At 47.0% G+C, this 25,941-nt stretch overlaps 2 protein-coding genes, 5 non-coding genes and 1 pseudogene across 7 annotated transcripts; 6 read left to right on the plus strand and 2 right to left on the minus strand.

The window, feature by feature from the left end:
- The first annotated feature begins 1,364 nt into the window (after window positions 1-1,364).
- Window positions 1,365-6,423, plus strand: Rack1 (receptor for activated C kinase 1). The gene is made up of 8 exons (XM_050158600.1): window positions 1,365-1,595; window positions 2,594-2,765; window positions 3,231-3,378; window positions 4,082-4,177; window positions 4,513-4,623; window positions 4,849-4,989; window positions 6,041-6,151; window positions 6,316-6,423. The coding sequence occupies exons 1-8, from the start codon at window positions 1,487-1,489 to the stop codon at window positions 6,379-6,381; spliced, it is 954 nt and encodes a 317-aa protein (XP_050014557.1). The 5' UTR covers window positions 1,365-1,486; the 3' UTR covers window positions 6,382-6,423.
- Window positions 1,865-1,932, plus strand: LOC126511493 (small nucleolar RNA SNORD95). Its single transcript, XR_007594703.1, has one exon. It is a non-coding gene; the product is annotated as a small nucleolar RNA SNORD95 (small nucleolar RNA).
- On the plus strand, window positions 2,993-3,072 carry LOC126511491 (small nucleolar RNA SNORD96 family). The gene has a single exon (XR_007594701.1). It is a non-coding gene; the product is annotated as a small nucleolar RNA SNORD96 family (small nucleolar RNA).
- On the plus strand, window positions 3,798-3,865 carry LOC126511492 (small nucleolar RNA SNORD95). The gene has a single exon (XR_007594702.1). It is a non-coding gene; the product is annotated as a small nucleolar RNA SNORD95 (small nucleolar RNA).
- Window positions 6,424-6,764: 341 nt separating the features above from the next.
- On the minus strand, window positions 6,765-19,237 carry Trim41 (tripartite motif containing 41). Its single transcript, XM_050158601.1, has 6 exons — window positions 16,844-19,237; window positions 12,787-12,882; window positions 9,439-9,669; window positions 8,934-8,956; window positions 8,580-8,707; window positions 6,765-8,326 (listed from the first exon to the last, which is right to left on the minus strand). The coding sequence occupies exons 1-6, from the start codon at window positions 17,651-17,653 to the stop codon at window positions 7,860-7,862; spliced, it is 1,755 nt and encodes a 584-aa protein (XP_050014558.1). The 5' UTR covers window positions 17,654-19,237; the 3' UTR covers window positions 6,765-7,859.
- Window positions 19,238-19,799: 562 nt separating this feature from the next.
- Window positions 19,800-19,872, plus strand: Trnav-cac (transfer RNA valine (anticodon CAC)). The gene has a single exon. It is a non-coding gene; the product is annotated as a tRNA-Val (tRNA).
- A 2,530-nt stretch (window positions 19,873-22,402) lies between these two features.
- Window positions 22,403-22,596, minus strand: LOC126511488 (60S ribosomal protein L38-like; annotated as a pseudogene).
- A 1,821-nt stretch (window positions 22,597-24,417) lies between these two features.
- On the plus strand, window positions 24,418-24,490 carry Trnav-aac (transfer RNA valine (anticodon AAC)). The gene has a single exon. It is a non-coding gene; the product is annotated as a tRNA-Val (tRNA).
- The last annotated feature ends 1,451 nt before the right edge of the window (window positions 24,491-25,941 follow it).

Below are 25,941 nucleotides of genomic sequence, written 5' to 3' on the forward strand. Positions count from 1 at the left end.
GCAGACCCGGGCCCTACAGGTCCTCCTTTAAAAAAAAAAAGGTTTAAAAGAAAAATGTTCAGCACTCACAAATACCTGTAGCTCCAGCTCAAGAATCCACCACCCTTTTGTTAGGTTAAGATGTGAGAGTTAGCCAAGAAGAGGCTAGAGATAATGGGCCAGGCAGTGTTTTAAATGAATACAGTTTCTGTATTATTTCAGGTAAAGCTAGTCAGACGGCGGGACGGGGTCCGCTTGCCTCATCACTATATGAGGTTTTATTATGACCCTAGCCAGTCTGGAACTTGCTGTGTAGACTAGGCTGGCCTTGAATTTACAGTAATCCTCTGCCTCTGTCTCCTGAGTGCTTTGATTACAGGCCTCTGACACTACGTGTAGTCTCCTTTATTCTCCACACTATCATATCATTTCACAGATAAGAAACTAAACTCAATGTATTTTACAAATAGAAAAGCAAATACCTATATCTAGGGTCTGGTGTTTTAGGTCTATAATCCCAGTTACTTGGAAGGCTGAGGAGCGGGGATCTTAATTTGAGCTATGTAGATCCTGTATCAAAAAGTTAAACACAAAACCGTACGTTTAAGGAGAGATCTATGACATTAGGGGGACACTACATATAAAACGAGTGTTGAGAGGAAGGTCATCAAGTTAGCAGGTTATCAGTGTTCCTCTGCTTCCCTTTCCAGGAACACTTTCAGGGCAAACTGGCAGGCTTTTCTGTGGAGTAGTCAGAACTACAGAAAGGGATTCCAACAAAAATCCTCAGAAACCTGAAGCCAGAACGTCCTGTCTAACCTAGCCAGGCGACTCAAGCCTATAATTCCAGGAAATGGGCGACAGAAGCAGGATCAGAATCACCCTTGGCTACAAAGCCAATTTAAGACTAGCTTTTACTACATGAAACCGTGCCTTAAAGAAAAAAGGCCAAAAAAAAAAGAAAAGAAAAGAAAAAAGGCCAGATTTAGTGGCACACGCCTTCTGTTCCAGCTTTAACATACTTAAATCATCGCTTAACTCTGTGTCGACAACCGCGGAACCGATTACCAAGCGGAAAGGGCGGAGCTCCGTCTCTGCCACGTAAGGGAGGAGGAGAGAAGCCGCTGCACTGTGGCAGTGAGCCGGTAGCCTCACTTCTTCTGCTCCCACAGCATGCTCTAACCTGCCGAGGAGTCTTTCTAGCAACCTGGTACATCTGACTTCAAAATGCATTTGTACGGTGCTGCCAAATTATGTTCCGTGGCAGAGGAAACGGTGATACTGCAACTTACCTCACCCAGCCCCTCCCACTACCCGGTGCCGCCATCTACGGGCAGCAGTGAATCATGGGAATCCCCGCCTTGCTCTCCGGGTATTTCCGGTTCCGGCGGAGGCCGCTCTTTCTTTTCCTCCGCGGGGTGGCTGTGGCTGCCGCTGTGGTGCCTGGCTCCCTTTGCTATCCAGTGCCATCCTTGTCGCTCCGGCGACACTCGCATCAGCCGCAGTCATGACCGAGCAGATGACCCTTCGTGGGACCCTCAAAGGCCATAACGGCTGGGTAACCCAGATCGCCACCACCCCGCAGTTCCCGGACATGATCCTGTCTGCGTCTCGAGGTACGGGCTGCATGCCGGGCGGAACGCTGGGAGTCCAGGGGACTGCGTGTCGCCTGGCTTTGCAAGGGGCGCGCGGGCGGGCGGGCTTGGTCCACTCCCCACGCAGGTATGAGTTGGGGCGTGCGGACCCGAACCTGTGCCCCAGGGCGACCACTGCACATGTACGGAAACCGAGACGTGTCATGTAACTCTCCGAAGAATTGGTGACTTTAAGTCTCTCGCTTGTCTTCTGGAGATGTATTAAGTAGTTAAGGGGGTACAAGCCCGGCGGAGCAATGATGACCCCAACATGCCATCTGAGTTACTTTGCTGAAATCCAGAGGCTGTTTCTGAGCCGCCGCGGCTTGGCCCTGATCCCGTGAGCAGTGAGAACTGGAGCTGCCTTGTTCCTCAGGCCTCCAGTCTAGCCCTTCCCTAGGTTTTCTTCCCTTTTAAGGCTTCCCACACACACACACAAGATTTTCTTTTCTATCGTGTTTTGCCCTCCCACATCTCCCCACCCAAATTTATGTTCATTCTCTCTAATGTAAGGCTTACCCGGCTAGGACCATGTCTCCTCCATAGCTACTACAACCACATTTCTCTCAACCCTTGAAAGGCACAGGTTTGTGCTTATCCCACACATAAGTGATTGTGCTTCAGTTACTGAGTTAGCCTTGGACTGGAGCAATAGAGAAGACTAGTTAACTCCTAAAAGGGATTAGGTAGGGTTTGTTTCCCAGAATCCCCATGGTGACTGCAGTCTGTAGTTAGTTAAGGGGGAGCTGACACCCTCTTGTAAGAATGCCATAGACATACGTGTAGGCGAAACATTCAATGCACAATTATGTAATTTTAGGGGGGTTAAATAATTTAAGTTTCAGTCCCAGGACGTTGTGGTGCCCATAGTCTCGGTGTGTTTTTATATTCTGGAATAACAAGCCCCTCTTTAGCTTCAGTTCCAACCAGATGTAAGTAAGGCTGTGGGGCATCATGGATTTCTTTGCCAATCTTTTCAGACAAGACCATCATCATGTGGAAGCTGACAAGGGATGAGACCAACTATGGCATACCACAGCGTGCTCTGCGAGGTCACTCACACTTTGTTAGTGATGTTGTTATCTCCTCTGATGGCCAGTTTGCCCTCTCAGGCTCCTGGGATGGAACACTGCGCCTCTGGGATCTCACAACGCAAGTAGCTGCTTTGAGACCTTGCGGGGGAGGGGGGAGCTGGGCAAAATTGAGGTAGATTCCCTAGGGTGTGGCCTTCCTCCCTCGGAAATTGGTCCTTTTGTGGAGGATGGATAAGATGGAGTTGCTGGGGGCTGGACTGGTCTAGTTGAGCATTTTTTACCAGGTACAGCAGGCAATTTAAAAGTGTTTCATCTTGAGGTGGGCATCTGGCAGGTGTAATAGAGGATCCTAGTGATGACACGAAGACATTGTCAACCAATCCCCACAAGGGAATGAGGACATGTCCTGCAATTCTGAATGGGTTCTCTGGCACATACCAGGCATGGGCTAATAGAACAGAAGCCACATGTGATGTGAGCTGTGTGGAATGATGGAGCCTGCTGGAGCAAAGATGAAGCCAAGAAAAGGGTCTGACTAAATGGGTAAAATCTGTCTAGAAAGTGACCAGGTTCTCCCTCTTAGGGGCACCACCACGAGACGATTTGTGGGCCATACTAAGGATGTGCTGAGTGTTGCCTTCTCTTCCGACAACCGGCAAATTGTCTCTGGATCCCGAGACAAGACCATAAAATTATGGAACACTCTGGGGGTCTGCAAGTACACTGTCCAGGTAAAGTGGTAGAGGTCTACACCTAGGAGTTAAAGACTGGCTCCCACCCCTTGGGGGTGTTGCTGTTGAGGTGGGCTCATCACTATGTAATCCTGGTTGGCCTAGGACCTCAGATCTGCCTTGTGGGTGCTGGGATTAAAGCTGTGCACCACCATCTGGCTGCAGATGTAATGATGTGTCATGCTCTGGGATTTTGGTTACTTTTTACTATTTTTATGCATGCTCACTCATTAGTGGCAAGGGACTCTGGAATTAATTTTTCTCCAGAGTCGACATGGAACTCCAAGCCAAGGCATTAATTGAACAGGCCTTTGCAGATGAGCAAATACCCAGATGTGTGTCCAGTAACTTCTCTAAAGATTGGGTGATCTTAAGTCTCTCACCTACCTCCTTGCGGTATATTTAAGTACATGCCAGGCGGAGCAGTGATGACCCCAACATGCCATCTGAGTTGCAGTGCTGAAATCCAGAGGCTGTTTCTGAGCTGCGCCTGGCCCTGAGCTCCATGAGGAGTGGGGTAGACTCTTGAGGCATCCTGAGACTCACGTGTCAGCAGGCTTGACGGGTGTTGTGTTGTATCGGTCCTGAAGTAAAGGCTCGGGTTCTGGGGGAACGACTGTGAGAATGCTGTTGGCTCCTTTAGGGTGCTTATCTGTAGTCAGAAAGACTGCTTTCTCTTACCTTACTCCTGTATCTTCTGTAGGATGAGAGTCATTCAGAATGGGTGTCTTGTGTCCGCTTCTCCCCAAATAGCAGCAACCCTATCATTGTCTCCTGTGGATGGGACAAGCTGGTCAAGGTGAGCGTCAAGAAGGGCATGGCTGTTAGAAATCCAGACTCCCATTCCTCTCAGCAATGCGCTTCAGTTTGGAATGGTTTGCAGATTACCTTGACTCTGGCTCTTTAATGGTTTATCTTCGTGTATTAGGGATTTGGTTTGTTTCTGAGGCCAGTTCTTGCTCATGTGCCATCCAGGCAGGCCTCACATTAGCACTCTTCCATTCTCAGCCACCCAAGTGTTGGGATTAAGTGGGTTTGCAGGAGAGCCTGTTCAGAGATACCTTTAAAGATGTTGTGCCTTTCCTATTGATGGTAGACATTAATCCTGGTCACCTATGGACCTGTTTTTCCTAGGTATGGAATTTGGCTAACTGCAAGCTGAAGACCAACCATATTGGCCACACTGGCTACCTGAATACAGTGACAGTCTCTCCTGATGGATCTCTCTGTGCTTCTGGAGGCAAGGTATTTGGGGCCTCATTTATCTGATAACATGTACCAGTTAAAAGATTAGCTAGACTGCAGGAATATTTCTAAGCATTAGCTTAAAATCTGTATACCAAAGAACTTTTCCCTCAAAAGTAAATTGGTGTGGGTATTTTGCATTAGAGGAAAAGGCTTGAGGGCGTGAACACAGATACTTCAGTCATTAGGTTTATTTGTCCTAACTCATCTTTTCTCTCTGTTCAGGATGGCCAAGCCATGCTGTGGGATCTGAATGAAGGCAAGCACCTTTACACACTGGATGGTGGGGACATCATCAATGCCTTGTGTTTCAGCCCCAACCGCTACTGGCTATGTGCTGCTACTGGCCCCAGTATCAAGATTTGGGTAAGTGTGGTCTGTTGTGAAGCACTTTGATTTCGCTGCTATAAATAAGCCAAGCTTTCTTGGTAGATTCTATTGTTAAGCTGCTGTCGGATTGAACAAGGTTAGGATTTTTTTTTTTTCTTGACAATTTGCTTGTTGACTTTTGCCTAAGGGAATATACATAGGGAATGCCTATGTGTAGCAGTTGGTTGAATGTAATGCTTGCTGTTTGGGCATCTACCTACCAGACAACAGTTATAGGCACACCATGAAGATAACCAAAATAGTCCCACCAGTAGTGTGCAGCAGGCAGTAGAGCACTAAGTGTTGTACAAAAGCCCTAAATTCAATCCCTAGAACCAGTCCTTTGCTCTGAGTTTTAGACAGCTAAAAGACTAGGGATTGCCTTGTGGAGCTCACAGACAGCTGCCTCTGCCTCCTTAGAGGTGTGCACTACCATAAAATTTGTTTCGGGTCCCGTCTGTTTTTTGTGCCTTTTTAGTTAGCTTTATTTTTATATTTTGGATAGTATCTAGCCCAAGCTAACCTCAAATTCTGTAGCCATTACTCGGGGGTGGTATTGGGGATTTAACCTGGGGCCTTGCACATGCTAGGCAAGTACTCTATTTTATGAGAAATCAACTTGACTTGTACAATCAGATCTTCTCAGGCATACCTTGGCCACCTAAGCACTCAAATTAGAGGCTTTAGCCACTGAGCAGCCCTGAGATCATTGGGAGTTGGGTTAATGTTTCACACATCCTTAAAAGAAAAATACAATCCATTAGAAATTGAACTATGTAAGCAGGCTATCTTAGAATGGTTCATTCATTACTGTCAATGCGCATGCATATTGTGTATGTGGGTGCAAGAAAACTGGTCCATCCATAGCCGGGCCAACTTCAAAGTTTCTGGAAAATAAAATTGTAAAGCAAGGTATTTAACTTGTGCCACCTTGCCAGCTCCATAAAAGGAAATGTAGCATGATGATGATCATAGACAGGACCGTGTAAATCCATGGTATAATTTGTAGTGTCATGGGTATCCTTACCTAGTTTTGGTCTGTTCTCAGGATTTGGAGGGCAAGATCATTGTAGATGAGCTCAAGCAAGAAGTTATCAGCACCAGCAGCAAGGCAGAGCCACCCCAATGCACCTCCCTGGCATGGTCTGCAGATGGTCAGGTAAGAACTTCAAGCACAAAACTAATTATCAACACAAATGAGATGAAGGTATCCACTGATTCTGGGGAAAGATGATAGACTTAGTAACCTTTAAAGTAGAAGCTTTTAAAATGTCTGAATATCCTATGGGAATGCCATAAACATATTCTTGTTCTCTTTTACAGACTCTGTTTGCTGGTTACACAGACAACCTGGTCCGAGTGTGGCAAGTGACTATTGGTACCCGCTAAAGGTTCATATCAGAGTATTAGAAATAAAGCTGGCTTTTCTGAGACTGGTTTCAGTCATTTTTTTCCCCTTTGGAAGTAGTCTGGACTGTAGATGGACTTGATTTTGTATGGGTGCCCATATATTGAAAGCTACATCCCCTTATGAGACAGGGAAGCAGCTCTGGCACGGTCTATGTTTTCTTTAGGTTTTTTGAGACAGGGTTTCTCTGTAGTTTTTGGTGCCTGTCCTGGAACTAGCTCTTTAGACCAGGCTGGCCTCGAACTCAGAGATCTGCCTCCCTAGTGCTGGGATTAAAGGCGTGTGCCACCACTGCCCGTGGCACGGTCTATGGGAGGCACTTCTGGTAGCATGCAGGCTGCTTCTAAAGAAGACTCCACAACAGCAGCAAATAAGGACTTTATTTTCTGCAACATGACCCACCTTTTCCCCCAAGAACATGACTTGACCTCAGCCAAAGCAGAGGACAAAAGCTGTTAAGTGACAAGGCAAGGGCTACTAGAAAAATAGATTATGCCCAAGGCTCTCCCAAGGATCCAGACCCCTGTCCCAAGCTCCCCAACAGGGCTTACCGAGTGGAACTAAAAGGTAAAGGCCAGAAACTGATGCTCAGTGAGGGAAGTATCCTGGCAGTGAAGACCTAGAGGGTAGGTGTGGGGAGCATGGCTCCTAAATAAGAACTGAGACTGAGAGAAAATAATTTATTGGGTGATATTTGTGTGTAGTGTCAAGTTGACCATTCCAGATCTCACTGAAGCTAAATTCTGGCCAGTCTATGGAGGTAGAAATTGGGGGTGGAAAGCTTAAGAGTTCCTACTTCCCCAAGAAAAAGTAGACTTTATATGCAGCTCTACCCTTTTATCCAGCCTGTCTCCCCGCAAAAGCTTCCCAATCCCTTAGCTGGAGCTTGCTTACACCAAGCCGTGGAATTAGAATGGATGGGTCCTGCCCAAACCCTCCAGCCTCAGAAATGACAAGAGTTGAAGAGTAGATGTGGAAGAGGGAAGTTAAGGAATGAAGTATCTCTGCTCATTCCCCTACTCAAACTGGGACCCAGAGCTGGACTGAGCTAGGCAGACAGGGAGGGAAGATCAGGCAGCTGTTCTCATTATCAGGGACCCATGCAGACTTGTCAGATAAAGTAGGTAAGACTGAGTTGGAGGGAGGGAGTCTAGGAAGTTGTTTAGGCTCCTAGAGCGATAAGCAGCCTGGTTCAAGGGGGAACAGGAAGCAACTCAGTAACAAACTGGGAGGAGCCTGAGCTCACAAACATAGTGAGTGGGCAAACATCCACCACCACCCGCCCCTCCAGTAACTGGAGGGGCCCCTGCGGGTGGCAGGCTGATCAAGGGCAGAGCTTGATGCGGGTGCCCTTAGAAAGCACCCGGAAGAAAGGGAAGACACGCTCGCCAAGGAAGGCAGCTGAGAAGGTATGCACGTGGGCTAAGGTATCTGCATTGTAGAATCCCAGGCGCCCAGCCTAATAGTCCAGATACACGCCAAAGCGCAGTGGTTTCTCACATGGGCTCAGCAGTGTCTGCTCTGTTGAGCTCTGTGCCTGGTATCGTTTGCCGTGGGTGCCCACACACCATACTTCCCGCTGGAGCAGAAGCTGCTGAGGCAGGTGGAGCCGGCGGCGGCGATGGTGGTGGCGTGAGGAGCTGGGATCCCCACTACTAACAGATGACCCCCCAGAGCTCACTTTTTCTTTATGATGGGTTGATTCACGGGCAGCACCCACTGCCCAGCCTCGCCGCCCACCCACCTCTACCTCCCAGTAGTGCCTGCCAGAGCGGAAGCCCTGGGCCCCTAGTACACAGCAGTCAGTTGAGAAGCGCTTGGAATGTTCGGGAACCTCCTGCCGACGTTCTGCCAGGCGGACCCCACGACGATCAGGGGACAACATAAGGGCTGGGTGAGCTGTGTCAGGGTCCAGCGTCAAGTCAACTTGGAAAAAGCAAAGACAAATACAGCAGAACTAAAACACCTTATCCTCACAGATGTGTCACCAATGCCATCCTTTCCACCTCTGTCCTCCCCTCCAACCCCATCCTGGAGGCCTTCACCCTAATTCTCCTACTACCTGTCAGCCTTCCAAAATAGCTGGGCCACCAGTGTTCTACTCCATCCCAGCTCCCTAAACTTCCCTCAGGACCTCAACTCTCAGGTCTGTAAAAAGGAAGGTTATTGAACTCCCTACCTCTTGCAGCCTGACAAAACATCCGGCTCATTTTCCTCACAATGGCGTCTGTCAGGAAGTCGTGGCTATGGGGTTGGCATGGGTCAGGGGACCAAATCTCTGGGGGCTGCAACTGTATCTCTTCACACCTGGAGGAGGGGACCAGGTAGGGGGTGGGAACATGATATTCCCAGAATAAAGAACAAAAGCTAAGGGGGAAGAAGTACAGGGTCTGAGAAGGAGAAACTTAACTCCTGGGAAAGAAGGAGGGAGGAAAGGAAGGAAAAAGAAAGGGAAGGAAGAAAGGAAGTCTCAAGAGAGGCGGGAATGGGGAGCCAAACACAAGTGGGTACAAAGGGTAGAGTGGGAACACACCTATTGAAAGTCTCCTTGATGTCCTGGGAATGAAAGAGAAAGAAAGTGTCAGCTGCACAAGTTCACTGCTCTCTCCCAGTCTCCAACTAGAGAAAGGTCTGAACTTGGACAGGAAGGGAGAAAGCAACACTTTCCAGGATCACAATAAACTTGAGTGCTCCTCAACCACCCTAGTACCCCCAGACCTAGCACATCTCATCCTGCCGTAAGCCCCAGTCACTTTCACAGTCTGACCCCTGCACCTTTTTCAAACTATCACTCTGTCAGCTCTTAAGCCCCTATCTCTAACAACTGAATCTGCCTTCTTCGGGAATGACTGGAACATATATCACAATCGATACTGTCACCAGCCTCAAAAAAAGTCTCATCTTCAGATGAAAAGACTTAGGGTTTTCCCAATGAGGAACAGACAGTTCTGGGCAGTGGTTGGTGAGCACTGCCTAAAAGGACAAAAAGGGAGCTGGCGAGTGTGGAGCAGGGCAGGGGGAGGACAGTGCATACTCACTTGCAGCAGCCGCAGGCCCCCCTGCTGGCTCCGTTCTTGGGCTTCAGCTAGCAGGCGGCTAAGCTGGGCAGCCTGCTCTTCAAGGCGGTGGGCTGCTGCTCCTGCACGTCCCAGCTGAGCTTCATGCATCTCTCGGAGGCGCCGCTCTAGTCCTGCCTGCTCTTCAGCCAGAAACCGTGTTAGGCGCCCAAACTCTGAGGCCACAGCTGCCAATTCTGATTTCATCTGGCTCTGGAAAGACACAAAGGCAGGCATGGAGACATAGTTCAGAGGTTAAGAGCACTGCCTGCCTGCTCTTCCAGAGGACCTCTGTTTGATTCCCAGCACCCATATGGAAGCCATATGTAGCCATCACAACCATCTGTAGCCAGTTCTAGGAGATTCAGTATTCTCTTTTGACCTCGGTGGTCACCAGTCATGCACAAGGATACATATGCATAGATGCAGGCAAAACACACATACACTAAAATAAATTTTAAAAATTAAAAACTGGAGAGATGCAAAGGGAATGGAAGCCACCACTGAACACATAGAAAGGGAAACCTGCAGTTTTCTATCTGATGACTTTGACTTTCAGTCTCATGATCCCTAACTCCAAGTCCTAGGAATGGAAAGAGATGTTTCCTTACCCCATCTCAGTCCTTTTTTTTTTTAAGGATAAAACAATTATATTTTATTTATTATAAGGGGAAAACTCACGAAACAGGAAACAAGAAATCTAAGCACAGAAATGTCCCACGGGGGAAAAAGTACAGAGAGCATGCGCCTGGAGGTGTACACATTTTACCCTGGGGCTCAGCGAAGCCACGCCTTACTAAGAATCACCTCTTAAAGAAGATTGGCTTAAACGGTTCCCCCATTATCTCCCCCTTTTGTCTAAACAAGCCATCTCAGTCTTATTGTACCACTGTGATAGCCTAAACTGGCATAATGGTCCAAATTCACCAACTGCTTTCTGGAATGCTTATCTCTCTCTGCCCTGCCTAATTTACTTTACAGATGGAAGCTTGTTTACATGTTCCAAAGGAGCTTCTCTCCTCTCCAGAACTCGTAGCACCAACTCCATATCTCTGTATCTCTCCATAGTATATGTATTGGAGGTGCTGTTATAATGGAGATGGACTGGGGGAACATGTGTGGAGGTCAGAGGATAACTTATAAGAGTTAATTCTCTCCTCCCACCATGTGAGCAAGCCCCTGAGTCATTTTGCCAGTGAAGTTGTTCTGGTTTTGAGACAGAGTCCTGCTTTGCAGCCCAGGCTGGCCTCAAAATTAAAATCTCCCCTCCAGTTTGTATTATCTTTAAAATTCTCCGTTTGTTCTCACAGATAGGACCTGTGCATGCCTTTGTTTGCCACAATGCTACCAGAGGCTGGCAGAGTGCCAACCACATGTAGATTCTTGGTAATAATTTTTTGAAATTAGCAAATAAGAGAATTCAGCAAACAAGACTTGAAGCTGGACATGAGGGTTCATGCCTATAATACTAAATACTCTTGAGGCTGAAACAAATTACTCACATTTGAGGCCAGCTTGAGCTATAATGTAAAAAAAAATCCTGTCTCAAAACACAAAAGAAAGATATTACAAAATTAAGTCCTTAGTAGCCACAGTTGCCATAGGAGAATAGTCACTCAAATCCTTTACAAACTCTTCTGTAAAGGTGCAAATAAAAAAAACTATACACTTAGGGGCCAACAGTGGGACAGTTGTTCCTAGATAATTAGGTGGGCTTGGTTCCAAGAGACTGAAATCAGCAGATATGCAAATCCCCTATATAAAATGGTATATCATATACTGTATATACTCCCATATACTTTAAGTATCTCGTAATACCCAATACAATGTAAATACTACCAAATAGATATATTGTACTTGTGGTAGCTTGAATGAGAATGACCCCCATAGGCTCATATATTTGAACACTTGGTCTATACTTGGTCCCCAGTTGGTAGAATGTTTGGAGGATGGGAAGTTGAAGGAGATGTGTCACTGGAGTAGACTTTAAGAGCTGTGGCCCCGTTGAAGGTGTGTCACAGAGGGTGGGCTTTGGGATTCCAAAAGTCCATACAATTCCGTTAGCCGCCCCCACCCTGAATCATGAGGACCAATAAACATTTTTATTCTCTTTTGGGTGGTGGAGGAATTGAGACAAGGTCTCACTGTGTAGACTAGGCTGGCCTCAAACTCACAAATGATCCGCCTGCCTCTGCTCCCCAAGTCCCACAGGAATAAAGACTTTATTTAAAAAAGGTCTGTATAGACATGCATAGTGGTACACCCTTTTTAAACCCAGCACTTGGGAGGCAGAGGCAGGCAGACCTCTGAGTTTAAGGCCAGCCTGGTCTACAGAGTGAGTTCCAGGACAGCCACAGCTACACAGAGAAACTCTGGTTCGAACAACAACAAAAAGTAGTCTGTATATGTTAAGTACTGATGTCATTTTTTCTATGCCCAATTTGAACTTGAAGAAGTACATAACATAGAATACAAACTATATTTAGCAGTTTATAACAACAGCCAACTGCCTAGTCCTAAGCCATTTGCCTGGGCTAGACCATTCTGAATGATAACCACTTTTTCCATTAATTACTCTAAATAAAGATTATCAAAGACACAGAGCCCAGCATACATTCTGTATAACTAACTCAGACGACCCTAAACATATTAGCTTGGGCAGCTGGACAGAGGCAGGATGATTCCCCATTTCCCAACTCAGATTCTGCTTATAGCACATTGTGATTGGCATTTCACAGAAATGAGTCCCTAACGCGCAGGTAGCACTACTACAGGTTGTAGACCTGGCAACGTCTGGACTTGGTTAAGAGGGAAAGGATATCCTCATTTGATGGCTGAAGCTTAGCTTGGCGACAGTACCAGTCTATTCCAGCCAAACCTGCTAGCCTTCTGAAGACAGGAAATGAGGGAGTGAGACTCCTGAAGAGGGGTGAGCAAATGTGAAAGGACTGAGAACACTGGGAAGGAAGACAGGAGGTATCTGCACCCCTTAACTTAAGGTTCAGGGCAGCTCTGCCTGCCATGTGTGTGTATCCTGGGACTTGGTACTCTTCTGGCAACATTTACTATATTTGCTCACTTGCTTTCTGTGTTATCTGGAGTCAAGGGCTGGGTGTACTCCGTAGCTTTAGACCAGACAACCAGTCTCAACTAGCCAGGCCTCAGTTTTGACTGCATTTTACAAACAAAAAAGGAACATGCTTCCTATCCACCTCCCAGGCCCTGGCTATTCTTTCTTCAGGGATCTAGTCATTATATGTGATAGTTTCCAATCTCATCTTCCTTACCGTGACAACAGAATCAGTCAGCCCATTCACAGACATCACCCACCTTCAGCTCTGACATCCGCCTCTCCTCCTTGGCCTTCATCTTCTGCACAGCCTCGAGGTGCTTCCGAAGTGGTTCCACATGACCTTGTAGCTTGGCCTGAAGGATCAGGAAAGGAACATTAGTCAGGGGGATGATGAGAAGCACCTGCAGAGCCTCTTTCCAAGCCTCCCTACAGTGGAGACTCAATGCCTGATATTTCCACTGTTGTCAAATAAGCCCTTCCTTCCACACCTTCTCCCACATGACCCATGCATTCATGATGCAGAAGCCTGTGTGTGCCTTCTTGAGAGGCTACAGAACTCTGTTCTCTACAGATGACATACACATGGCTTAAGCTCCTCACCACATGAAATCCATCCACAGGAATATTCCTGCTTTTGGTCTTTCCCACTTGATAAGTCATCTTCAACGTCGACAAATCTAAGTTCTGGAGAGTTTTGTGCCTATGCTAATAGTTTGTTTTTGATTTTCAACATAGTGTTTCTCTGTGTAGCCTTGGCTGTCCTGGAATTTGATATATAGATCAGGCTTAAAGTGGTTCTCTGCCACTTTCAAAATATAAACCCTATATTTCTATGATCATTTCCTCCTGTCCACCCCCTCAAAAGTTGTGACTTCGTTCAATCCTTGACCTGGGATTGCCATGCTCCACTTAGTCCAAGGTATTCTACCTTTACAACCCAGCTTCCTGAACATGACTGACTCTACCTATGAAACTTAAAAAGAGTCTATACTAGCCAGGCAGCGGTGACACATGCCTTTAATCCCAGCACTTGGGAGGCAGAGGCAGCCAGATCTTCGTTGAGTTCAAAGCCAGCCTGGTCTACAAAGCGAGTTCCAAGGCAGCCAGGAACACAGAGAAACCCTGTCTCAAAACCCAGGGGAAAAAAAAACATCTAAACTACCTAGAACAGTGCTTCTAAATTTTCCTAATGCTGCGACCCTTTAATACAGTTCTCCTCATGCTTTGGTGACCACAACCATAGAATTATTTTCACTGCTACTTTAAATTGTAATTTTGCTACTGGTATGAATCATAATGTAAATATCTGACATGCAGGATACCTGATATAGGACCCCTGTGAAAGGATGGTTTGCTCCCCTAAAGTATCATGACTCACGGGCTGAGAACCACGCCCCAGAGCATAAGCAATTTTACACATGTGTTTTCCAGGCATTACAGGGTCCTTCACCCTCACTTTTCTCTCCTGAGGCAGGGTCTGCCCAAGTTAGTCTGGAACTTAACTTATACATTTGAGGGTGACCTTGAACTTCTGACCCTCCTACTTCTAACTCCCTAGTGCGGGGATTGTCATTTTGCTTAGTTTCTATGTTCAGTCTGCCTTGTTTTCCATTCTATTGCTATCACATGAAAAACAAAAGCCCTTCTTCTTTTAGTTACAATTCTAACACCAATCAGATACATGGGCTTTCCATTCCAAGGATTTATAGCCATGTCTTTTTCCTTTTCCAACCAGGATGGATATGATAAACTGTGCCTTTTGCTCTTTTCCCTTCTTTTATGTCTTCTCATGATGACTTGCTCCCTCCTTCTCATTAGGGGGAAGTACAGGAATAGACCTTGAGCCTAGCTCTACCAGAACCAAAACTGCATCTAGGTGATTTAAGGCAAATCATGCTTCCAGTTTCCTCAGTTTAAAATGGGAATAATGTCAACCTCACAGATAGCAAACTTAGCAAAGTTTGGGCAAAAGATCAGTAAACATCCAGCACTTACTAACTATGGTGGTAAGCTGCCAGTGACATCCTGATAATGACCCATGAACTTAAAGATAACTGACCCTGAGTACAAAAGGCAATTGTTACACAACTGGGTGTAGGAAGTACCACAGGAGTAATAAATCAGTCATTCCATTAAAATACACAAAATTATGCCCTTTGATATTATTGCATTTTCTACACAGTAGAATCAGTCATTTCTACTCCATCAATTCAGAATTTACAAAGTTTTAGTTTACCCTTTAGTATTTGTATAAATTGACAAATAAATTGCAAGCATGAATTCAAATACAATATTAGAGGGTTTTTTTGTTTGTTTGTTTGAAATAGGGTCTCACTATGGAGTATGGCTGACACAGTACTTGCTGAGTAGATCAGGCTGGCCCCAAACTCTTCAGAGATCAGAGAGCTTCAGCCTCCAGAATGCTAGGATTAAAGGTGTGTGCCATCATACCTGGCCCTTTTCTTTTTTTTTGAAAAAGCTCTCTGAGCAGGCAAGATGGTTTAGCCAGTAAAGGCTTGTGGCTAAACCTGATGTGTTCAATCCATTCTACCCACAATGTGGAGGTAGAAACCAATTCCCAAAATTGTCCTGAGACCTTTGCATGTGCTTACACTCACACACAAAAGAGCCAGGATTGGTGGCTTGCCTGCACACAGGCAGCTCAGTGAGTTCGAGACCAGCCTAGTCTACAGAGTGAGTTCCAGGACAGCAAGGGATATAGAGACCATACCCCCCCCAAACCAAATAATTAAAAAACAAACAAACAAACAAACAAGCCAGACGGTGGTGGCTCACACCTTTAATACCAGCACTTGGGAGAGGCGGGGTAAACTTCTGTGAGTTCAAGGCCAGCCTGGTTTTACAGGAGGAGTTCCAGGACAGGCTTCCAAGCTACACAGAGAAACCCATCTTGAAAAACAAACTGGGTGATGGTGTATACTTTTAATCCCAGCACTTAGGAGGCGGGAGACAGGCGGATGTCTATCAGTTTGAGGCCAGCCTGGTCCTCAAAGTGACAGCCAGGACAGCCTGGACTGTGTACACAGAGAAACCCTATCTAGAAAACATCCAAACAAACAAACAAGGGTGTCCAGTAACTCGGAACACCTGTAAGTCAGGCTGGCCTCAACCTCACAAAGTAGTCAGGGATGACCTTGAACTGATCTCCCGACTCCACGTCCAAGTGTTGGGGTAAAAGGCACCACCAAGCCCATCTTGGGTTGAATTTTCTCCAGATACTCTGATTCAGAACTTGCAGTTAGGCCTACTGTACTTTTGAAACCTCCTTAGTAACTGACAATCACCTGTGAAGCCTTAGACTCTCCAGTCGAGGATGATGATCACCCAAATGAAGCTACTGACTGAATCAGGAGGCATAGAAACACAAGTCACAAAGCAAGCTCTGGGCAGCCATGCAGATGCTACCCCCTCCTTCTAGCTCCATGGCTTCCAATAGGGAGGTAGTTCTATTTCCACTGACTGCTTCTTAGACAAATGCCCCATTCATATGTCCAAAGAATTAGGGAAATAAAAAACAAGACAGCTAACCAAACAAGAATTAGCCAAGAACAGTCAAGTCAGAAAAGTCAAACAGAGCCGGGAGGTGGTGGCGCATGCCTTTAATCCCAGCATTTGGGAGGCAGAGGCAGGCGGATCTCTGTGAGTTCGAGACCAGCCTGGTCTACAAGAGCTAGTTCCAGGACAGGCTCCAAAACCACAGAGAAACCCTGTCTCGAAAAACCAAAAAAAAAAAAAAAAAAAAAGTAAAATATCCAAGTAGTGTTACCAAGATGCCCAAGGGGAGTCTGTTCATATTCAAGTCTATCACTAAAGCTGTACATAAACATCCATGTTCAGAATTTAAACCTGTTTCCCAATCAATAAAACGAGAATGTCAAACATCAAACTCCCAGGGTGACTTTGAATTATGAATGATAACCCAGAAAAAGTGGCCAGCGCAGTACTGACTATATGTAAAGTGCCCTATAAATATTAACTCACATTCCTGTGGTAGTTAAAAGCTCAAAGACACTCTGAAACTTGAGCAACAATTTTTTGCTCTAAAAGTCTCTCTTTCTTGGTTAATACATGAGACTGGGTGCAGAGCCAACCAACAAAGGAAGTAAGACCCCTTGTAACCTGCACCCTATCCTGAAGACACTGAGGAAGCTACAGGATCCTTCTCATGTATCCACCTAGGAAGTCAGCGCTTGGACTGGGTGACTCCCTCCAACCCACGAGGTCCTGTTAGGAGAACTCCCGTTCCCTTTCCCCACTTCCTACCCTCACTCGACCCTAGCCCGCTGCACCCACCTTGTACTCCTGCACCACCTCCTCCAGTGGCACCACGCTGTGCTGTTTGTGGCTCCTGGATTCTCGGCACACCACACAGATGGCTTCTTCGTCCACCTCGCAGAAGAGCTTCAGGGCATCTTGGTGTCTCGGGCAGATACCTTGCTCGTTCACACGACTCCCGCGCCCAGGGGATGGATGCATCTGGCGAATCACCTGGACCATGTTGGCCAACTGCAGGTTGGGGCGGAAGCTCCGCCGAGGAAAACTTTTTCGACACTGGGGACAAGTGAAGCACCTCCGAGGGGCTGGAGGTGGCGGCAGTTGGGTGATGGGGTCTAGCTCTTCTTCCTCGTCTTCCTCCAGCACTTCCTCCTCCTCGTCCTCATCTTCCCCCCTCAGGTCCTCCACATCTCCCAAGTAATAGTCCAGATCTTCCTCCTCCTCCTCCTCCTCCCACACGTAGTCCATGTTGTCCCAGTTGGACCCGTCTATGCCACTACTCCAGAACACTCCCTCCTCTTCCTCCTCGGCCTCCTCCTCCATGTCACCCTCATAATCTTCATCCCGCATGGGGGTGTCCCAGCCCCCGCCTGCTCCCACAGCCTCCACTTCTTCCTCCTCTCCGACCTCCTCCTCCTCCTCCTCCCGATCCAGCTCATCCCTGTCCTCCTCGTCCTCCCCGCCCCACAACTGGGTTACACACACGCGGCAGAAGTTGTGCCCGCAGCCGATGGACACGGGGTCCGTGAAGTAGTCGAGGCAGATGGCGCACACCGCCTCCTCCTGAAGGGTCTGCACAGGGTTGGGTGTCATGGCAAAGGCAGCCATCTTAGTGTCCAGTCAGCCAGGGTAGAAGTGCGGTGGGGGGGCTGAGGGGGGTTTCGGGGGTCTTCCTCCTCAGGAGCCCGGGACACCCGTCCCCACCCCAAGTCCTGCTTCTCCACAGCTTGCCTGCGGCGAGGCCGAAAGAATGTCCTCCCGACCTGCCCACCCCACCACACACACGCCCCTACCCCTACACCACAGTCGTGTCTCCGAGAGGAGAGGGGGGGGGGGACAGAGGTGAGCGCCACCGACAAGTACCTCAGGTGGACCTGAGTGCAAATCTGCCCCAACGCTCCCCGGGCCTCCTCATAACCCCCCCGCCCCTCCTCACTTCCTGGCCCCGCCCCCCAGCTTCCGGCCTCCCTCCCGACGCTTCCGGCGTCTCCACACGACCTAGACTCACGCGTTCCCTCCGAGGTTGTGCTACACACGCCCACTTCTCCCGCACCCCGCCCCGGACTCAGGGGCAACCGGAAACGAGGAGGAGACGCTCTAGCCGAGACGAGGGCACAGGACTGGAGGGCTAGGACGGCGGAGGCCCGCATCTCTGTGATGACTGGCCGCGGGGAACGCGTACAAAGCGAAAGAAGCCCCCATGTCCCGCCAGCGGGGACAGATGGCGAAGGGCAGCGAGGACGTGGAGCAGCACCCTGCTCTCCGTGCTACAACCGCAGCGGCCTAGCGCCATCCTACCGACCAGGCACGGACGACTGCAGAAGGGACTCCCAAAGCCAGCGCCGGAAGCGGAGGGGCGGGCCCGCTCAGCGTCAACTACTTCCGGCCCCTGTAGACCTAGTGCTGTTTTGAGGTCCCTCCGAGTGGGATCCTGGGCGGAGTCTGGCGAAGTAGAGGAGACTGGCGTTAGGGAGGCGCCACCCTCCAGCTGGACTGGGCATTTCCATGCCCATTTTAGAAACTGCGACCTTGCCAGCACTCCGAGAAGTCCGCCACTTGGGAGGGGAAGAGGCAGGAGGATTGCGGCAAGTCACAGGCTTGTCTAACCTGGACTACAAACTGAGACCCTGTCGCAGAAAGCAACCACCAACCGACCGAAGCAGGCTAACCAAAAAGCCTGTCAACTGGCCACTGTCCCATCATTTATTATTAATATCTACGTGCATATTAAATGGAACACTGTTCAGCTATGTGGAAAGGAATCTTCGGAATGTGTTCTGTTTAAAATGCGCAGAGTGCTGAACAGTCTGGAGTATACCGTCTAGGAGGGCAGAAAATGTTTTAAGTGTATTTGGTACTTCGTACGTCTGTGTCTGTTTATTTAAAGTAAATCATAGTTGTTGCCTCACAGGGTTTTGTGAGGATGCAAAGCGATCAGAATGTTTTCCAGAGCCTGGGAAGATAAGGGTTAGCCAGCTTCTACCATATCCTCGTCTGTAGAAGACAGTAGAATTTCTCTAGGAAGGATGACCGAGCAGGAAAGACCCTTTCCTGAACATGTAGTTCTTTCTATAACCTTCGAGTTTTGAAACAAGTCCATATGTTCTCTTAAAAATAATTTCCGGGACTGGGGAGATGGCTCAGTGGTTAAGAGCACTGACTCTTCTTCTAGAGGACCAGGATTCAATTCCCAGCACACACATGGCCGCTCGCAGCTGTCTGTAACTCCAGTTCCAGGGGACCCAACACCCTCACACAGACATATACGCAGGCAAAACATCACTGCACATAAAATAAAAATAAATTATTAAAAAATAATAAGATTTCCTCACTACTATGTATTCATTCAAATTTTAATACGTTATACTGGCGGTGTATACCTTCATGTTTTGCAACCCAAATGCTTTTGAGATTTGTTTTTGTTGAATTCCCGCCTAAGGGGAAGGAAAGTCTCGGATTGTGTTGTTGAATTTGTTTTGTTTTGTTTTTGTGAGAGAATCTTGCCCTGGCTTATGTTAATAACGATAGCCCTGTGGTTCCCAGAGCTTCCTGCTGTCCTTTTTGCTTGTTTTGTCAGCTTGTTAGAAATAACTGGTGCATTATATCCTCTGAGCGGAAATTTAGTTGGGAATCATGACTCGGAGCAGCTCCAGCTGAACATGCCAAAATCACGGACCTTCTAATTCTGGGAAGTGAACGTAAGCCTGTGGAATCATAGCTTCAGTAGCTTGCTAGTGAATGTCCTGGCAGCTTCGTTTCCGTAGTGTAGTGGTTATCACGTTCGCCTCACACGCGAAAGGTCCCCGGTTCGAAACCGGGCGGAAACAGTTTTACGATGGTTTTCTTCTTCCACAAATTATCGTATCATGTTAAAAAAAAAAAAAAAAAAATGGCCCTAGAAAAAAATAGGAATTGAGTCTTTAAATTCGATGCACATTATCTCCGAAATATTTATGAAGCCATTATCCCGCTAAGAATAGCGGTGCCTCGGATGCATATGACATGTTTATGAGACACATATAATTTAAATTGACAAAGCTCCACTATCGAGGTTGTGTACTCCAGTCTTTATACGGGGTGAACTTCTTTTTAGAGCAGTGATTTGAGGAACTTTTGTGACCAAAGCAAAACGGTGCCCTGTTGTCTGAACTGTTACAAAGATAGACCACTAAATTGGAAAGCCCGTCAAATGAGTGAGAAATGGGTACCATTTGGCAAATTCCTGGAGGCGGGCCATAATCAGTCTTCCTTCAGCAGGAATTAGGAGACACCCAGGTGTCAGGACCCGCTGCGTCGATAGTGATGATGTGGCTACTGAAGGTAGGCTGAAACCCTAGAATCAGGCAGGCCTAAGTAAGCTTGCAAATCCTAGTTAGGATTCGGACATGCATTTCCAGGAAAGGTGCTTTGTGTAATGAGAACCGCAACTCTAGGTGATTTTTCTTTGTTTAATTAAGAGTCTGTCTATGCTGAGATGTTTCCTTGCCCACTTTGCCACCGCACATACGACAATATAAAGTTGTCCTTTGTTATGAAAAGCCCTGGCACAAGCATCTTCAACTCCAGGGACCTCTTTATTAATGTCAAGTGATATACACCAACTGTTCCTTAGTCTTGTCAATACAATCCCAGTCCTACTTCTCAGCTGCCCTCGTCTTCCCGACAAACACACCAAGCGCTACAGTCTAATGATGACATCAAGTTAGTTTATTAAACTTAATAGACAAAGGACAGCATCACCTTCCATTTCAGAAGCACATCAAAGGTGCAGCTGGGGACCCGAGAGTGGGTGTATAACCCTCCCTATAGGGTGACCAGAGCAAGAATTACTCAGAACTTGTAAAACAGGCAGAGTTAGTAGCACACATGTTCCTGGAGAGTCAGTGTGACTATGTCTTACCATGAGATACATGGATCGAAATAAGCCGCTGCGGAGTTTTGGAGAAGTATCAGAGTGCCACCCCACACCCCAACAACTGAAAATTTCCCAGCCAGGTAGACTGGGAACTACTTGGGAGACAGAGGCAAAAAATGGCAAATTTAGGGCCTGCCTGAGCAATTGAGTGAGAGATGTCTTTTTTGTTTTGGTTTGGTTTTTGGTTTTTCAAGACAGGGTTTCTTTGTAGCTTTGGAGCCTGTCCTGGAAAGCAAAAGATGTTTTAAAGCTCAGTAGCAGCATGCTTGACACTAAGTATGAGACCCCCAAGCTCAATAGCTAGTACTGCAAAAGAAACACATGTGTGTATATGTATGTATGTGTATATACACAAGATATGTGATCATTGACCTCTTGAATGCTTGGTGGCATGGAATTGGACCCATTAACAACTCCATTATAAGGGAGGGCTCATGAAACCCAACTTTCCCTCTGGTTCAGAGAAGGGCTAAAATAGTCAGTATGGGGACACATAGGCAGTTGACAATTGCTGGGAAAGGGTTTAGGAGACCCTGCCAGCCCCTAAGGATATGGCAGCAGTTAATGGTTTCCAAAGAAAATGTTCTCTTTAGTAATATAGCCACTAGCAAGCTGCCTATGCTCCTATTAATCCCTCCCATGTCCCTGAAAGCAACCCTAATTAAACTCATTGGTTCACCAAGCTAGACAAGGGTGCGATTGTTACTTTGTTCTGCCATTGATGCCTTATCTGGGGCGAACAGATGTTTGTTCCACTCCCCAGGAAAAGTCCACACAGTAATCACTGTTGTAAATAGCTGAAGTTCCTCTTTGCTTCCTGTGTGGTTATGTTGTCACTTATAATGGGGCTGGGGATGATTTTTTTTTTGTTTTGTTTTTGTTTTGTTTTTTCGAGACAGGGTTTCTCTGTGGCTTTGGAGCCTGTCCTGGAACTTGCTCTTGTAGATCAGGCTGGTCTTGAACTCACAGAGATCCGCCTGCCTCTGCCTCCCCAGTGCTGGGATTAAAGGCATGCGCCACCATCGCCCAGCGGGGAAGATTTTTTTTATTTGCCTTTGATTTCGGCTTCCCCAGCATCCAGGTTGCCGGTTTTTGGAAGGACGTGTTCTAAAGAACAACACACTGCAGAAGGCATCCTTAAACAAACATCTTTCCTTTCTCTGTTCTGCTCCCACCCACCCTATGGTGATCGCCCCTCTCTGTTGTTTCTGGAATAGTCTTCAATCTTTTAAAACAATGATTAGACTTTTTTTTTTTTTTTTGGTTTTTCGAGACAGGATTTCTCTGTAGCTTTGGTGCCTGTCCTGGAACTAGCTCTTGTAGACCAGGCTGGCCTCAAACTCCCAAAGATCCGCCTGCCTCTGCCTCCCGAGTGCTGGGATTAAAGGCAGATTTTTTTTTTTTTAGAGAGAGTTTTTAATAGTCAAACACAGAGGTCTGCTTCATTTCAACTTCTTTACTGCCAAGCCAGGGGGCAGGGACTGTTTCAACTTCTCAGCTTTCTCCTTGTCTGTGATGACCAGGGTATAAAGGTACCTGCTGCAGCGAACCTTGAACTTCACATTATTCTTGTTCTTGATCTTGACAGATTTGGCGTGAGCAGGAAGTCCTTGATTTTGTCATTTTTCCAAGGCATGGCGATGGGCGCTTGACGCTGGAGACCGTACCTCGGATTGAACCCCCTTCCCCGACTCCCCGAAAGACTCACCCAATGATTAGATAGATTTTTACCACCACCCTTTTTTTTTTTTGTAGAGAGGATTACAACGTGTAGATACTTCTTGACATCCTATTGTTCGGGAACATACAAATGCCTTGTTTTGTTTTATGTTTTGAGTCAAAGTCTAAGTAGCTCAGGCTGCCCTCAAATTGGCTATTTAGCTAAAGATGACTTTGAACTCCAGATCCTCCTGCCTCTACCTCCTAAGCACCTGGATTACAGGTGTGCATTACCATTCCCTGCTACAAAAGCCTTTTTATTAAAATACGCAAACTAAAAGACCTTCAAGCTGCACAACAGCAGAACTAAACCATTGTTCACTGGCAAATGAAACTAATAATGATTATTATGATTTTTTTTTTTTTTAAAAAAAACATCAGCCAACCATTCACCTGACTTCTCTAAAGTTATCGATGAGGGACACGGACTTTAGCTTCCCAGCGAGTTCTCCAACAATGGCAAGCACTAATCTAGGAGTCAGAGTGAGGTCACCTTGGAGATTCTGCACTTCTTGCGCAAACACTTGCAGGGTCTTTTGCAGACTTCTAGGGTGACTAGTACTGGAACACTCTCCTAAAGAATCATGGCTTTTGCATTAAAGAGACACGGAAGTGAACAAGTTTCTCCTTGCTTGCCCTCCCTACAAATCCAATGCATTGCCCTCTAGAAACTGAAAATGGGGCAGGGGCACAGAGTCAATGAGCTCAGGCTCGGATGGGCTCAGAGGCTGTGAGCGATCTTAAAGGACGAGTCTGAGTCTTGGGACCTTGGCCGTTGCTGTTGTCTGAGACACACAGTGAGGGTGTGGGTCGTGCTGTGAGCCCAGAGGTGGCCCTCCAGGGACATGGCTCTCAGCTAAAAAAGAATGAATTAGCACAGGAAGAAAAGAGGAAAACTCCCGCTGGATGCAGAGGGAGCAAAGTAGAGAGAGATAAACCCTGTTTGTCATCTGGTAAGAGAAGGAAAAGCATACCTGGATTGTTCCTCTGTTGGCTGTTGTTCACCTCAACCAGAGACTCGGACTAGCCCAGCGACTCCTTTCTGATGGAGAGGGGATTCTGAGGCGCAGGACCCCCAGGAGACCCTGCATTACAAATCCTGCCTCCTCGGGTATGCGGGAGTCAGTTTGGATCAGATCATTATAAAATATTAAGCAATATACACCATTCTCAAATTTGCACAACACAGATCCATATTTAACATTTAGCACGCTAAATGCGTCTCAACTCTACATAGGGTTTGATGAGATCTATTTTTATTTAAAAAGTCCTTAAGTGAAGCTTTAAATTTTAATAACATTTTCAGCTTTGCATAAGATTAGCTTAAAAAAAGTTGATGTTCCCTAATTTCAATTTTGTCTTTATTTAATAATTTAATAATTTTTCCTGAAAACACACGTATAAAACTATTTCTCTTTTGACATTTAGAGTCCTCCTCTCCGTTTCCTCCCGTCTGGGTTGTTACTATCAATAGGCCCAGATTACAAAGGCATTTAAATCATCCTGCTTTCTTCCTTGGAATAAAAAGCACAAACGGAGTAGGTGATCTACTGAAGTCGAAGTCACATTAACCTTGTCTGTTGACAGACTGGTTTGTTGTTACTCTTCTGTCCTTACACACACACACACACACACACACACACACACCCGTAGGAGGCAAAACACACCGGGAAAAGTGGAAGCAAGCAAGGATGTCACAATTCCTCCATTTAGAGTAGTAGAGAAGCCCTGGGCGCAGGTTTCCGTAGTGTAGTGGTTATCACATTCGCCTAACACGCGAAAGGTCCCCGGTTCGAAACCGGGCGGAAACAAAGTGGGATTTTTTTTTTCCTTACGTAATTTTCTTTAAAATTTTGCTAATGAATGAATTCTTTGATTTCGTTTATTTATCATGGCAGTGTGTGTGTGTGTGTGTGTGTGTGTGTGTGTGTGTGTGTGTGTGTGGTTACAAGAGGTCCTTTTGTGCTCAGACTTTGTCGTCCTCAAAGAACTTGAAGCCCTAGCAGATGCAGCGGATCGGGAACGCAGTGTATCCATCCACAAAGGAAGCACACTACGAGAGCGATGTTTTGAAAATGAGTGTTGGAAGTCCAGGCTGCGGAAGATGTTCGTTCACAGGAAAGGTAGCGGTAGTGGCACAGAAGGAGAAATGAAAAGCAAAGGAATCAATAGAGAAAGGGACGAGAGGCGCCTGCGAGACCTTCACGAGAAGTGCCGGGCAAGTAGAGATTTGCTGGCCAGGAGATAGCGGTTGTTGGAGCCGGTTTGGTCACACACCGTCCGTGGTGTGTCCCACTGGTGTATCCCTTGGATCTGCTGCTATCTGTTCAGTTTCCGAAACTACCCTTGCTTCAGCCTCTCCCCTTCTGACCATCCTTACCTGCTGCTGGGGATGGGTGGACAGCTGGGGACAAGAGGAGGGCTCAACAGCCACAAGAAAAGCAACAGGGCAGCCAGCGTGACTGCTGGTCCCCTATCCAGACTTCTCGACTCGGTTGGGTGCCCCGCACAGCTCAGCCTACTTCCACAACGTCTTCACACACCAAGCAGAAGATGCTTAATAGTATGCTAGGCAATTTGTCTCCCAGCAGTTCTGCCTGCTCCCGTGTGTCTCCCTGCCCAGGACCAGCTGCCTTCGGAGACCTGTGGCTATACACAGATTGATTGATTGATTTACGTTTTTTCAAGACAGGCTTTTTCTGTAGCTTTGGTGCCTGTCCTGGAACTAGCTCTTGTAGGCCTCCTGAGTGCTGAGGCGTGTGCCACCACCTCCTGGCTCCCTACATAGATCTCTAATCAACACTTAAAAAGTCATCATTTTCTCTTTTGCTTATTGTTAAATTTCTCAATTTAAAAATTTAGAATGGAGGCAAGCATGGTTGCCCACTTTTTAATTCCAGCACTTGAGAGACAGGGGCAGGGGGATCTCTGTGAATTTGAGGCCAGTCTGCAGTTCGTAGTGAGTACCAGACAGAAAGACCCTGTCTCAAAAAGAAAAAGAAGAAAAAAACAAGAGGAGGAGAAGGAGGAGAGAAATGATGATACTGTAAGGCCCAGTCACGACAGGGCACCACCCAGGTACAGACCATACAGGGGAAATACCTAACATTCCAACCATAGGATCATCTGATGTCCCTTAGCCCAGCACACACCCATCCCCTTTCACCAGGACACCCCTAGGCAAATGTCATCCAATCTGGGGTCCTGAATTTTAGAAATTCCCCCCACACCCCACTTTACTACTATAAAACCCCAACCCTAA

This window comes from Alexandromys fortis, unplaced genomic scaffold, assembly GCF_014885135.2.
Source record: "Alexandromys fortis isolate MF-2015 unplaced genomic scaffold, M_Fortis_MF-2015_v1.1 scaffold_99, whole genome shotgun sequence".
NCBI classification, from domain to species: Eukaryota; Metazoa; Chordata; class Mammalia; order Rodentia; family Cricetidae; genus Alexandromys; species Alexandromys fortis.

Bases quoted from the DNA above. Each gene is read 5' to 3' on its own strand.
- Trim41 (XM_050158601.1), bottom strand. From the start codon at position 17,653: ATGGCTGCCTTTGCCATGACACCCAACCCTGTGCAGACCCTTCAGGAG. The intron at 8,708-8,933 runs GTGTGTTCCCAC...CCCCTCCTCCAG, and splicing joins ATCAAGGAGACTTTCAATAG to GTGTGAAGAGATACAGTTGC. The intron at 8,327-8,579 runs GTAGGGAGTTCA...GCTTTTTCCAAG, and splicing joins GTTTTGTCAGGCTGCAAGAG to TTGACTTGACGCTGGACCCT.
- Rack1 (XM_050158600.1), top strand. From the start codon at position 1,487: ATGACCGAGCAGATGACCCTTCGTGGGACCCTCAAAGGCCATAACGGC. The intron at 1,596-2,593 runs GTACGGGCTGCA...CAATCTTTTCAG, and splicing joins GATCCTGTCTGCGTCTCGAG to ACAAGACCATCATCATGTGG. The intron at 6,152-6,315 runs GTAAGAACTTCA...TCTCTTTTACAG, and splicing joins CATGGTCTGCAGATGGTCAG to ACTCTGTTTGCTGGTTACAC.